This window comes from Dryas octopetala, chromosome 1 (genome assembly GCF_963921425.1).
Source record: "Dryas octopetala chromosome 1, drDryOcto1.1, whole genome shotgun sequence".
NCBI classification, from domain to species: domain Eukaryota; kingdom Viridiplantae; phylum Streptophyta; class Magnoliopsida; order Rosales; family Rosaceae; genus Dryas; species Dryas octopetala.
In genome coordinates, this window is record NC_141366.1 from 31,670,209 (window position 1) to 31,683,934 (window position 13,726).

The 13,726-nt window shown below is 36.5% G+C and overlaps 1 protein-coding gene and 1 non-coding gene across 2 annotated transcripts; both read right to left on the reverse strand.

The window, feature by feature from the left end:
• Nucleotides 1–3,665: 3,665 nt before the first annotated feature.
• On the reverse strand, nucleotides 3,666–7,539 carry LOC147299785 (uncharacterized). Its single transcript, XM_086232320.1, has 3 exons — nucleotides 7,496–7,539; nucleotides 6,551–6,629; nucleotides 3,666–3,716 (listed from the first exon to the last, which is right to left on the reverse strand). The coding sequence occupies exons 1-3, from the start codon at nucleotides 7,537–7,539 to the stop codon at nucleotides 3,666–3,668; spliced, it is 174 nt and encodes a 57-aa protein (XP_086088446.1).
• Nucleotides 7,540–8,540: 1,001 nt separating this feature from the next.
• Nucleotides 8,541–8,642, reverse strand: LOC147299786 (U6 spliceosomal RNA). The gene has a single exon (XR_015120138.1). It is a non-coding gene; the product is annotated as a U6 spliceosomal RNA (small nuclear RNA).
• Between the last annotated feature and the right edge of the window lie 5,084 nt (nucleotides 8,643–13,726).

A 13,726-nucleotide genomic window follows, 5' to 3' on the forward strand; every position in this document is an offset into this window, starting at 1 on the left:
CAGTGGGAAAATTGACTAATGCTCTAAATTGTGATGCAATCTTTTCTCCTCACTCTGTAATTTTCTAGGATCACATCACCAAGAAGAAGATTGGTGAAGGTTTCTACTCTAATAGATTATATTTGCTGAATCAACCCTTGAATCAGCCTAAAGTCTTTCAAGCCAAATCTTTCAAAGATAACAATTTATGGCACCAACGATTGGGTCACCCTTCTGATCATGTGTTGAAATTGTTATTTCCTTCCCTTAATGTTATTTCTAGCAGCTGTGAAATTTGTCACTTGTCTAAGAAAAATAGATTACCTTTTGTATCCTCCTTATCTAAAACTGATAAGCCTTTTGATTTGATTCACTCTGATGTATGGGGACCTGCCCCCTTTGGAATCTCATGATGGTTACAAGTACTTTGTTACTTTTGTTGATGATCTTTCTCGAGCCACATGGCTCTATCTGTTAAAATAAAAAAATGAAGTCCTTTCTTGCTTTAAAGACTTTTACAACATGGTTCTAACTCAGTTTAATGCTCATATCAAAATTCTTAGAATAGATAATGGCACCGAATTTCTATCTAGGTGCTTCTCAGATTTTCTTGCTGGCCATGGTATCATCCATGAGACAAGTTGCGTTGACACTCCCCAACAAAACGGGGTTGCTGAAAGGAAGAATCGTGACCTACTTGAAAAGACTAGATCCATCATGTTTCAAATGGCTGTTCCAAAGAAATTCTGGTCACATGGCATTCTCACTGCTACCTATTTGATCAACAGATTGCCTAGTCGCATTCTTGAATCCAAATCTCCTCTTAAAGTGCTTAAGAAATGGAGGATAAATCTATCTCACCTGAGGGTGTTTGGGTGTCAGTGCTTTGTTCATGTTCAAGCCAACCACAGAGACAAACTTGACCCTTGAGCTACTGTATGTGTGTTTTTGGGTTATTCTTCCACGCAAAAGGGTTATAAATGCTACAACCCAGCAACAAGAAAGGTACTTGTATCCCTTGATGTAAGCTTTGATGAAACAAAGGGATTCTTTACAAGACACTTTGGTGTTCCTTCTCAGGGGGAGTTTTCTTTTGATCAAGTTCCAATGCCAATAGTTGATGGTAGTTCCTTGCCTTCTCGTGTTCACAAAGAAGATGATTCACAAAGCTTAAATCTAGAAGCAGAACAAAGCCAAGAGGTTAATAATGGTATTACCACTCCTTCCAATGTTTCTAGTGAATTCTCCAGTGATGCCCCTCGAAGATCAAACAGAACAAGACAAGAATCTGTTAGACTCAAAGACTTTGTTACTTTTCAAGCTTCCAAGTATCCAATTGACAATTACATTTCGTATAATAACTTGTCACCTTCTCATGTTGCCTTTCTCAGCTGTATCACAAAAACCACTGAACCCTCCAGTTTTCATGAAGCCAACACTCAGTCAGTATGGAAAAAAGCAATGCAAGAAGAATTGCAAGCTCTTGATGACAATCAGACATGGACTATTGTCTAACTTCCAAGAGGGAAGAAACCGGTTGGATGTCGTTGGGTCTACAAGACTAAATTCAACAGTGATGGCACCATAGAAAGGCATAAAGCTCAACTCGTGGCTAAGGGGTTCACACAAACCTATGGTGTGGACTACAAGGAAACCTTTGCGCCGGTTGCAAAAATGAATTCAGTCAGAATTCTCTTGTCTGTTGCCATCAATAATAACTGGTTTTTGCATCAAATGGACGTGAAAAACGCCTTTTTACATGGGGAATTAGAAAAAGAAGTGTACATGCGACTTCCTCTTGGTCACCCTCAAGAGAATCAAACACATATGGTCTGCAAGCTTCGCAAAGCCATGTATGGCCTAAAGCAATCTTCACGAGCTTGGTATGTCAAACTAAGCTCCGTTCTTGAAAGTACAGGGTTTAAATGTAGCAGTGTTGATTCCTCTCTGTTTGTTAAAAACAGAATCTCAGGAAGACTTGTTGTGCTCATCTACGTTGATGATCTCATCATTGCTGGCAGTAGTGAACATGAAATTGCACAATTGAAGACTTTTCTCTCTAAAAAGTTTTCGATTAAAGATTTGGGAGCCTTTAAATACTTTTTGGGGATAGAAATCGCTTCCCTAAACAAAGGCTTATTTCTTAATCAACGGAAATATATTCTTGACCTTCTCAAAGAGACAAGTATGTTGGATGCTAAACCCATGACTAATCCAATCAACAGCAAAGGCAAGCTTGGCTTGGATGGGGAATTACTGTCTAATGTTAGTAATTATCAAAGGATTGTTGGGAGACTCATCTGCCTCACAATCACTCGCCCAGACATCGCCTTCGTTGTTGGTCAGGTGAGCCAGTTTATGCATGCCCCTCGTTCTTGCCACTGGACAGCAGTTAAAAGAATCCTAGGATATCTAAAGGGTTCTCCTGGTCAAGGAATCCTAATGCAAAAACATGGTCATTCGCAGATTGTTGGTTACTATGATGCAGACTGGGCAGGCAGCCCAATTGATAGGAAATCTACTACGGGGTTCTGCACTTTTGTTGGGGGAAATTTGGTCACATGGAAAAGCAAAAAACAGAGCATTGTTGCTCGTTCAAGTGCTGAAGCAGAATATAGATCAATGGCGTCCCTTACAAGTGAATTGATCTGGTTGCAGTTCTTACTTAAGGATCTCGGTGTTCATTCATCTCAACCTATGAAGCTTTTATGTGATAATCAGGCAGCCATTCACATTGCCTCTAATCCTGTCTTTCATGAAAGAACCAAACATATTGAAGTCGACTGCCATTTTGTTCGCGAAAAGGTTCAAGCCAATATCATTCAAGCAACGTTTGTTAGAAGCAATGAGCAACTGGCTGATGTGCTTACTAAAGGAATTCCTACAATACAGTTTCACCGACTCTTGTCCAAGCTTGGATCTCTCAATCTTCTAGTCCAAGCTTGAGGGGGAGTATTGGAATTATACATTAATAATTGTAATAAGTCATTTAGAGTTAGTTGGGTTAAGCTGTATTCTTGGGTATTCCAAGAGTCTTATTCTTGATAGCCGTTAATGGCTTTATAGTGTTGGTTGGCAGGTGTGTTGCCTATTATTTGTTTATGAGAAGCTCTCTCTCTGCAGTATGATTAATGTGAGAAGTCTTCTATGTGGATGTAGGCTTTGGGTATCTCCCAGCTGAACCACCAAATCCTCTTCGATCTTCTCTTTGTTTCTTGCTGTTCTATTTTTCTATACCCACTTTCCCCATAACCTATAGTAACCAAATATGTAATCTCAATCTTAAGCAAAAGAGGTGCAGTGGTTCATTGTTGCTTTTCTTCTCAATCTTAGCCGATTGACTTTGTTTTTCTTTCACTTCCAAAATTTGGGTACGTTGTGGAAGAAAACTGGTTCGGTGTTAGCCTTATCTTCACCACTCATTTAACAATAATTCTGAAGTTGTTTATATGCTGCAGAGGGTTAAAGAAAATATTGGAGGCAATTTCAATTTCAACAATTGAATTGATAAAATTAGTTTAAAAAATAGAATAAAATAGAGGAGTGTAGGATGACTTTTTAGGAGTGCCAATAACGTCTCCCTAAATCAAATACCTCAAAGTGCATTCGACATTAGAAAATCTTACAAAAAAAAAAAAAAACCTGTAATTCAAGATGTTTGACCTTATACATACTTCTATTTTGATTTAGAACCATCTACTAAAAGTAGCTTCACGTTCCTGACGTCGTCGTTCTCTCTGCAAAGTTAAAAAAAAAAAGTATATGAGATGTAGGGATGGGGAGAAAGAATCCAAAAGATCGACTAACTGGCTCAATCCAATCTAACCTAAGTGGTTTGGATTGGTTATCTTATTAGTTTGGATTATATATGAAAATAAAATAACTGATTGCATTGGATTGTAGGGATTACCATTTTTATTTTTAAGAACTGAAAAACAGAACCAATCCAATTCAATAAAAATATGTCTTTGATGAAATTGTCTTCTAGTGAGTATCCTACTCTTTTATGACATGTCTTTATTTGAATTAAATAATTAAAGTTTTTCTTAGAAGCTTGAACGCTTTTCTTTATGGATGGTTGGATTACTCTATGCAAAACCTTACCAAAACCGACCAACCCAAGGAAAAATTAATATTTCAAAACCCATAAAGATATGCATGTTATAAAGTTTTCAGTTTTCACACATCCATAACACATTGAGGTTTGCATTTTGTGAATGGTTCAGCTAGTGCCAACAAGACAAAATACACCACCCTTGGGAACTAAAATGCAAAAAGCAAATTAATGTTTGCATAGCATGACTTGAGAGTTTATCAAAAGCATGGATATCAAGTGGTACAATCTGGACCATAAACAGTGGTTATGTGTCATATAAACTGGCTCTTAGAGGTCAGACCAAACAATTAGATTTTCTTGCATTAAGATCGAGGTACCTTAGGTTTTATTTCCAGCCGCACTCAATGAGAATTTATCTCTGTTATGCAAATGTTAAAACATTTATTTTCATCCATAACATGCATTGAAAGAAAAATAGCGTAACTCTTAACATTATTATTATTATGTACAGTAGTGCCTCACTACAATGCAACAAAGCTGAAGAAAGTAGTGAATTCCTAACTTTCCTTCTAGGGGCAAACTGGATAAAGCTCAGGGGTTAATTACAGTAATGGCTCACTACAAGTCACCATTTCTAGGGTCACCCTGTCTTGTAGGGGATTTCACTAATGGCTCACTAATTGAGCCATTAATATTATTCATCCACTACAAGTCAATAAAGCTTCCTTTCCACAGTAGTGGCTCATTTTCTAGGGATTTTTTCACAGTATCCTATAATAATTGGAAGGAGAATACAATATAGTATAGTTCTTATATCAGCTGAGCTTGTCAATTAACCTTTCATAACCAAAGTAAGGTGAAAGAGAACACTAGGATGAGCAGAAAGTACAAAAAGATTTACAAGTATGAGCAAGTCATTTTGGCCCCAGTTTCCAAAAAAGTTCCAATTCCATTTCTCCCTTTTTCAGTACACCGGCTATTAAAACTTTATTTCTCATTCTACAATTTTGCTTCCCTCTCACTGAATATCATGGAAATTAAGAAATTGAGTAGCCCAAACCTAACTTGGTCAGACAAGAATTCACCAACAAAGAATTCCTCTGTTTTAACCCAAAAAAAGATTGGTCCCTGTGGTTTCAAAACTCTGTATTTGGTCCCTATATTTTATATTGTTTGCAATCTTAGGTTATTTTGCACCCAACATAAAAAAATTTCTCAAATTGAAACTAATAACTTGTTTAAACTCGCGAGTTTTACTCAAAAATGACCGAATATCATGTATGTAATCTTAGATTTGATTTTGTGAGCCTCAATCTCTGTTGATGCTGAAAAATGGTAAAGCAGTCAACGTCGAGTCAAACCACGTGGACCCATTGACCCACCACTAAGTGGATGACACGTCGAAGTGGGGTAGAAACAGGTAGCTGAGTTCGACTAATGAATAGTGGAGAAAGAGTAATATCCAATGCACCCTGCGTAAGTACACAAAAGTGAGCGGGAAGGGCACTGGTGTGGTACCAGCCGAAGTTCCTCCTACGCTCAAGTCAGTGTTCAGAGAATCTGTGAGCAGAGTGAGTGAATAATACGATAATGATTGAGTTGTCTTTTTGTGACAAGAAAGTACCTATTTTATAATACTTTTGGAAGAGTGTCAACTAATCCGGTGATGACACGTGTCCCTTGTAATGATTCGCACTGTAGGAGCGCCACGTGTCCCCTGTCTCGTGGGTCCGAATGAGTCGACACGGGTCGGAGCCTAGGAGGCCGGAGCCTATGGGGCCGGAGCCTAAGAGGTCAGGGGCTAGGAGCCCAGAAAGGGCTTAGTCTTTTAAGAAGTTGGAGCCCAGGAACTTAGGAGGGATTTATCCTTTAGGTCCATGCCCAAACGACATGATGTTAAGACTTATGTGACTTGTCGTTATGCCCAGATGATTAGTCATACGAACAATCTCTTTAGCAAATAAATACAAAAATGAAAATTGAAATTAGTTTTAGAGAACACATAAGATGGCCTTTTAATCCCCCGACAAATTTTTTTTTTTTTTTTTTAAAACAAGTGGTTAATTTATTCCCAATTTGAAAAATTGAATTTTGTTACAATTGTTTAAGATTGCAAACAACATAAAAAACATGAGCGGAGTTTTGAAACCACAGGGACCACATCTGTTTTTGGGGTAAAACACAGGGATTAAAATCGTTTTTTTCCCAAACAAAATTATATTTAGGTTTGTCAACTTTCACTTCACTGGGAAAACCAGTACTACCAAGATTCAATGTCGTAACCAATATAATAACATCAATCACATACAAACGACCATAGTTATAGAAATACCAAGTAAACAGTTGACCAAACTAGGTTTTAGGTTGCATCCTGCATGTGTGTGGTCAACGTTGTTGATGATGTTGGAAAGATCCAGTTATCAAACTAACAAAAATTAAAAAAAAAAATTTCTGAAAAATAATTAACTAATGATAACAGGAAAAATAATTAGCTAATGATAATAGAGAACATACCCTTCTTTCCCAAAAAGGAAGGAAGCAGACGAAATCATACACTGGAGTAATGGTTGAAACTAATACAACATTCAGTCCAATAAGGCCATCCACAGTGGTAAGAGTGAGAGTGAGAGTGAGAGTAAAACATGGCCTGAAAAGTGATTTTGTGGCCTGAAAAGTGATTTTGTGTCCTGAGAGTGAGTGATATATGCTGAAACTGCAGTGGTGCTGAAAGTGAGAGCTGAGAGTAATGTAGTTGTACCTAATTAAATTAAGTTTAAGTTAGATTAAATTATAGGTGTGAATGCTCAATATTTAAATTAAGCCTAGTAATGCAAGTGTGAATGCTCAATATTTAAATATTTTCAGAATTTTTAAATATTTTTTCAGAATTTTTCTATATTTTTTTAGTATTTTTTAATCTATTTATAAAGGTCAATTAATGTGGACCGTTGATCTCCAATTAATATATCAAACTGAGAGCCCAAAACTTGCCACGTTTCATAGGCGATACATATATATATCTATATATTTTAATAATGTATAACGGTTATTTAATGTGGATTGTTGATCTCCAACTGTCCGAAAATCATAGCCGTCCGTGAGCCACACACTCGCGTGGGGGAGTGTAGCAGACAAAGTCTGCAGTGAGCAGTAGAATCAGCTACTTTTCTTTTGATTTTTGTTTTCTAAAAACACCCCTTTCTTTTGTTTGAATTCCAACTCACACAATCAACTTTTTATTTTGTGCAAACGGTGAGGCAGACTTTTAGCATGTGCTGGGGCTCACGAAAATAAAAATCTCACAAACTCTCACTCTCAGCCGGTGCTTCATCTCGCCCTCAACTCTAACTCTCACTCACTCTCACACTCAATCCTCCAGCCCACTGTACATAATTTTATATCTTCCTCAAACTCTCACACACTCTCACTCTCAAGCTCACCCTCACTGCTGTGGAAGGCCTAAACACCAAGAGTGCAGTCATAGGTAAAGTTCTATGTGGCATCGTTCTTTATTGTCGAGACTTATTTTAGCTCGGCAATAAAGACCAAGCAGTTAAGAATTTTTAATTTTTTAATTTTTTAATTTTTTTTTTTTCCAAAAAACAACACACATGCAAGCAGTACGTATATGAGCATGACCATTTACATTGATAAATGAAAAAAATTCATTCATGAAGTAGGCCACAATCATATGTTATAATAAAATGGATACAAGCAGCTCAAAGCCTCAAACATGCCTGGTTTATATTCGAGATTTAAACTGAGGTTGTAAAAATGGGAAAAGAAACTATAGTACAAGTAGGAGCAAACAGAGCACAGCACCAATAAACCATCTAATTAATCATGTTTAAATCAGTGAGAACATTGTAATATGATTTGATCGATCTTTGAAAATGGGTATCTGAATTTTGCTTTTGAAACACAAGAATTAAGGATACCCAATTGAAAAAGAGAAGAGATTAAGAGATTCTCTTAGACCCATTTCATCAAACAGCTAGTAGGCTCAGTCACTAAACCATCAAGGTAAAATTAAAATTTTGATTGTGTTATTATGTAGCATGCTAGCTGAAAATGGAAGAGAATATTGACTAGTATTGAAAATTTAGGCTGCAAGTTGAAGCTCAGGAAAGGGAAATACTTTGAATGGAGCAAAGAGAGAGTGTTGCATCAAAATAAATAAAACAGAGAGACTCTAGTCTTTGAAAACATTAAACCAAGACAAACTGATACTCAATAGCATATAAACGATCCCATGTTGGCTTTGCAACTCAATAGTTTTCAATCAAACATTGACTCTGTTTAATACGAAAAGTGCAGGTACCAGGCAAGCAAATAGCGACAGAGGCATTTCACCAAACAGGTTGTAGGCGAACATATTATATGCATTTCATTGCAAACAAAAGATCATGGAAGACAAAGACTCACTCACCGAACCATCACATATTGAAAACTATATGCTTTAAGTACAGAATACACCTTGAACAGAGAAAGAGAACATCACGCAAAAAATTTGGATCATTTCTCAATTTATGCGTGTCATCCTTGCGCAGGGCCATGCTAATCTTCTCTGTATCGTTCCAATTTTATCGGATGTTCCCGAAGGGACATTAAGGTGAAGAGAAGAGATATATATGAAGTTTTATGAATAGCGTTTTTGGTCGATGTGGGATTACTTGCTTGAGTGCTTCTTTCTTTAATAGTCACGTTGCTTCTTTGATTGTCAGGCACAGCCCATTGTATCTTTAGTACAGGGCCTTTCTAACAATCCTATGGATGAAGAAATTATTCTATACATCTAAATTATCTAACGAGGGCGGCTATTCCGATCACCCTTTTATACTGAGTTGACCACCTTAATTTTAATTTAGTAAAATATATATATACTCTATAGTAAATTGACCATAAAGGACATCTAATATTTTTAGAACATATTTTCTCTCTACACCCCCTACCATCTTCAACCACCAGCTGACTCTACCAGCATCTTCACCACCATCTTTAACCTTCCACCCTAGATGTAGATTGTTGTTTTAAACAATCCCACCAGCTGGCTCCACCCACGTATACCACCATCATCAAACAACACTTCACTCTTTTCTACCACCACCATCATCTTCAACCAAACCCTAAACATAGATTGTTTCTGTAACAATTTCATTGTATCCAAATCACCTACTTTTGACAAATAGACACTCAAAACGACAATTTGGAGTCATCAAATGAAGTAAGTTTGAGTTTTTTTTTTTTAGTTTTTATGAATTTTTTCGGTGCTGAAAAACAATCAGTTCGCATTTTATTCGGTAAACCAGTACCGAAATATATAGTATATTTTCGGTGAATGGTCATCAAATAAATGTACATATTTCGGTAGGTATCCACCGTTTATAAATGTAATTTTAATTTTCCACACATTTGTTCAGCCGATGCCCGTCAAAAAATGGCAATCTATTCGGTGGTTTGTCACCGAAGTTTATACAACTGTTCGGCAGATAGCCACCGAATGACAAACGTATAGTTTTTTTTATTGTTTCATTCAGTAGGTAATTGTCGAACTATGGTGGTATATTCGGTACTTATTCACCGAATATATATGATATATTCGGTGGTTTCCCGTCGAATATTGGGACGTACACAACTAATTTTTTTATCCCGAATGGCCAATGTATAGGTTTTTTTAATTGTTTCATTCGGTAGTAAATTGTCGAACTATGTTAGTATATTCGGTACTTATCCATTGAATATATATGATATATTCGGTAGTTTCCCGTCGCATACTGGGACCCAAATAATTTTTTTTTTTTTGCTGAATAAGAGCAGCAAGTGGGTGCTTCCACCAAACTCATATAGTTGAAGGAAGATGCAATTTTGACTATACCAATGAATTCACAACAATGGAGGTAAACATTTTTTATATGGCCGAGAATTATGAGTTATGCATATCTAAATTTGAATTGTAATTAATATAATTGTCATGTGTAGGTGTTTCAAAGTAAGGATTCAATGGTTAGTTGGATTCGTTCACAAGGAAAAATGAACAACATGGTAATTGTCATTAGAAGGTCTGATGCAGGCGAGGTTCGTGGTAAGAGAGCTTGGATCAAATTTTTTTGTGAAAGAAATGGTCAATATGAGCCAAATAGGTCAACAAAGTCAGATTCAGGCGACCAAACATCCGATTTTGCTAGCCATAAGCAACCAGTTTCTAATGACTCTAAGGACACTCGTTCGAAGAAATGTGAATGTTCATTCTCGTTGAAGGCGGTGAACACTGGATGTGGTGATCAATGAGAGTTGGAGGTTGCATGTGGAGTGCATAACCATGTACTTTCAGAATATATTGAAGGACATTGAGGAGTTCAAGCGAATTAATGGTGACGTGCCTACGCCAGAAATTATGTCTCTTGATAATGATTGAATTTCAACTTAATTAAACCTAGTGATTTGTTTTTAACCTTTATGGCGTACGTACTATCACTACAAGAAAAAAAGGTTTGGGCGACGAACCTAGTTCCTCTCCCAAAGTCAAATTTCGTCGCCCAAACGTTTGGGCGACGAACTCAGTTCGTCGACAGTTTAGCCGCCCAAGCCATGACGCCCAAGATTTTGGGCGACGAACCAGTAAATTTTGTTGCCCAAAGATACCTTAGGCAAGATTTAGTTCGTCTCTTAAAGCATATTTTTCCTCGCCCAAAACATTATTCGTCGCTTAAACATGCTTTGAGCGACGAAATAAATTATTCCTCCCCCAAAGCATGTTTAGGCAACAGAATTGTTCGTCGCCTAAACATATATATTTTTTTTAAAAAAATTGTTTTTTATTTATTTAGATTATATATTTGAATTTAATATTTTAAAAAAAATTTTTATTCAAAAACTATATAAAACAAAATTAATAAATTTATATATCCAAATGGTCAATCTATTCTAAACCAGTAGCATCATCATCATTCATATCTGACGGAGGTTGATGAGAAGATGGTGGCGGGACAAACCCAGGTATCGCCTTGGTCAATGCAGCATACAACGCCTCCTTCTCCGCTCTCTCAGCTCGTAAGTCATCCTGCAACTTCTTCACTTGAGCGGACAACCCTGCGACGACTGCAGATGGCTGAGAAGAAGATGAAGACGAAGACGAGGATCGAACATCACGAATCTGCTCATATCTCATGCCGCGTATTTCCTTACCGGGCCTAACACCCAATGAGTCTATCATAATACGAAGTCCGACATCGGGATCGGGTACTGGAATCGACTCCAACGGAGTACCCGGAGGGTGCTGCTCGGCCAAGCTCTCCAAATATATTCTCGAGTTGGCCACCATCTCATCGTTCAAAATGTTATATATACAAGTAACCAATTAGAAAAATAAATATAAATTATTGTGAAAAAAATTAAATATAAAAAACTAACATGTTTTGCCTTGGCCGCATCACAACCGGGATGAACATAGATATCTCCGAAAGTGTCCATCTCCGGGAATTGCGACCCACGCTGAAAAAGAAAATAATTTTGACAAAGACCCAAACAATATTAAAGAATATATATGTATTAAATTAAATAATGACGTACCCGACGTCGCGACTCCACTCGATATGAGATGGGCGTTGGACCACTATGATGGTTAAACGGCTTCCCTTTCCGGCTTCTGGCGTTGGCGACCGACTTCTTCTGTTAAATATGTTGTTAATTTCGTCGCCCAAAAGAGTCTTGGGCGACAACTTTCTCACTTCGTCACCTAAAAGCTGTCCGAATAATTAATTTTAAAGTTGAAAAATATGTTGTTAATTTTACATAATCAATTATGTTGTTAATTTTATATAATCAATTTATTAATTTTATCGATCTGAACCGTTCATTTATTAGTCCCTCACTAAAAGATCATCCCTACAAAAAATCGGTCAAATCGGAATTCATCTAGCCGTTCGATTATCATTATTAAAATCATGATCGTTCATAAGTTCGATCTCCGATACTTAACTTCTAAAACTTTGATTGAGCTAATTTTTTGCATAAATGATCTTTGAGTGGGAAACTAATAAATGAACGGTTCGGATCGTTGAAAACACGATCAATATATGAGATTATATATATAAATGAACGGTTTATATATTTGAAGAATAAAATTTCATTAACTCTTTCATTGAAATCTTGTCATTTCAAAAATTGTGAAGACCATAACGTGATTACAATGATCAGAGCCGTTCATCATCTATATTCATACTCAAAGATCATCTGTGCAAAAAATCAGTCCAATTGGAGTTCATCTACTCGTTCGATTATTATTATAAGAACCACGATCGTTCATACACCCAAAACGCCAAACCTAACTTCTACATCTTCGATTGAGATAATTTTTTGCATGGATGATCTTTGAGTGGGGCACTAAGAAATGATTGGTTCGGATCGTTCAAACCACAATAGAAAAGTGAGCTTCTACATACATATACACTTGAAGAGTATAATTCTATTAGCTTTTTTGTTGAAACTTTGTCGATTCAACAATTGTGAAGACTACAATGTGATTTCAACGATCTGAGCCGTTCATTTTATTCGTTTATACTCAAAGATCATCTCTGTTAAAAATCGGTCAAATCGGAATTCATCCACTCATTCGATTAGTATTAGAAAATTCACAATCGTTCATAAGTTCGAGCACCGTTACCTAACTTTTACACATCCCCGATTTAGTTAATTTTTTGCAGAGATGATCTTAAAGTGGGGAATTAAAAAATGAACAGTTCAAATCGTTGGAAAAACGATCGTATCTTATACGATTACATACATATAATTGTACACAAAAAAGGCAGTGAGATTTTGGGCGACGAACTACACATTTCGTCGCCTAAGATCACTTTGGGCGACGCATACTAATATTCCTCGTCTAAAGTAACCTAGAGCGACGAACTATTTCATCGCCCAAAGTCATTTTAGGCGAGGAATAATAAATTTCGTCGCCCATAGTTATGTTAGGCGACGAACATATGCGTCGCCCAAAGCCTCTTTGAGAGACGAAATTTTAGATTCCTCGCCTAAAGTAACTTTGAGCGAGGAAATAGTTCGTCGCCCAAACCTTTATTAGTAGGCAATGATCGTTCATGCGTTTGAACTCCGATACTTAACTTTTACATCTCTAATTAAGCTAATTTTTTGCATAGATGATCTTTGATGAGAAACTAATAAATGAACGATTCAGATCATTGAAAACACGATCGATATTTTAGATTCTATATATAAAAGAATGGTTAATACATTTGAAAAATAAATTTCTATTAACTCTTTCATTGAAACCTTGTCGTTTCAATAATTATAAAGAGCACAACGAGATTACAACGATCAGAGCCGTTCATCATCTATGTTGATACTCAAAGATCATCCCTACAAAAAATCGGTCAAATTAGAGTTCATATACCCGTTCAATTATTATTATAAAAATCACGATCGTTTATACACCCTAAACGCCAAACCTAACTTCTACATCTCCGATTGAGATAATTTGTTGCATGGATGATCTTTGAGTGGGGCACTAAGAAATGATCTGTTCGGATCGTTAAAAATACAATAGAAAAGTGAGCTTCTACATACAAATATACTTAAAGAGTATAATTCTATTAGCTTTTTCGTTGAAACTTTGTTGATTCAACAATTGTGAAGACTACAATGTGATTTCAACAATCGGAGCCGTTCATTTTA

What these genes read in the sequence shown, in the direction of transcription:
- LOC147299785 (XM_086232320.1), bottom strand. Translation starts at nt 7,539, where the DNA reads ATGCCACATAGAACTTTACCTATGACTGCACTCTTGGTGTTTAG. An exon ending in ACTGCACTCTTGGTGTTTAG is followed by an intron (nt 6,630 to 7,495) that starts GCCTTCCACAGC and finishes GGATGGCCTTAT; the next exon opens with TGGACTGAATGTTGTATTAG. An exon ending in TTCCTTTTTGGGAAAGAAGG is followed by an intron (nt 3,717 to 6,550) that starts GTATGTTCTCTA and finishes TTAACTTTGCAG; the next exon opens with AGAGAACGACGACGTCAGGA.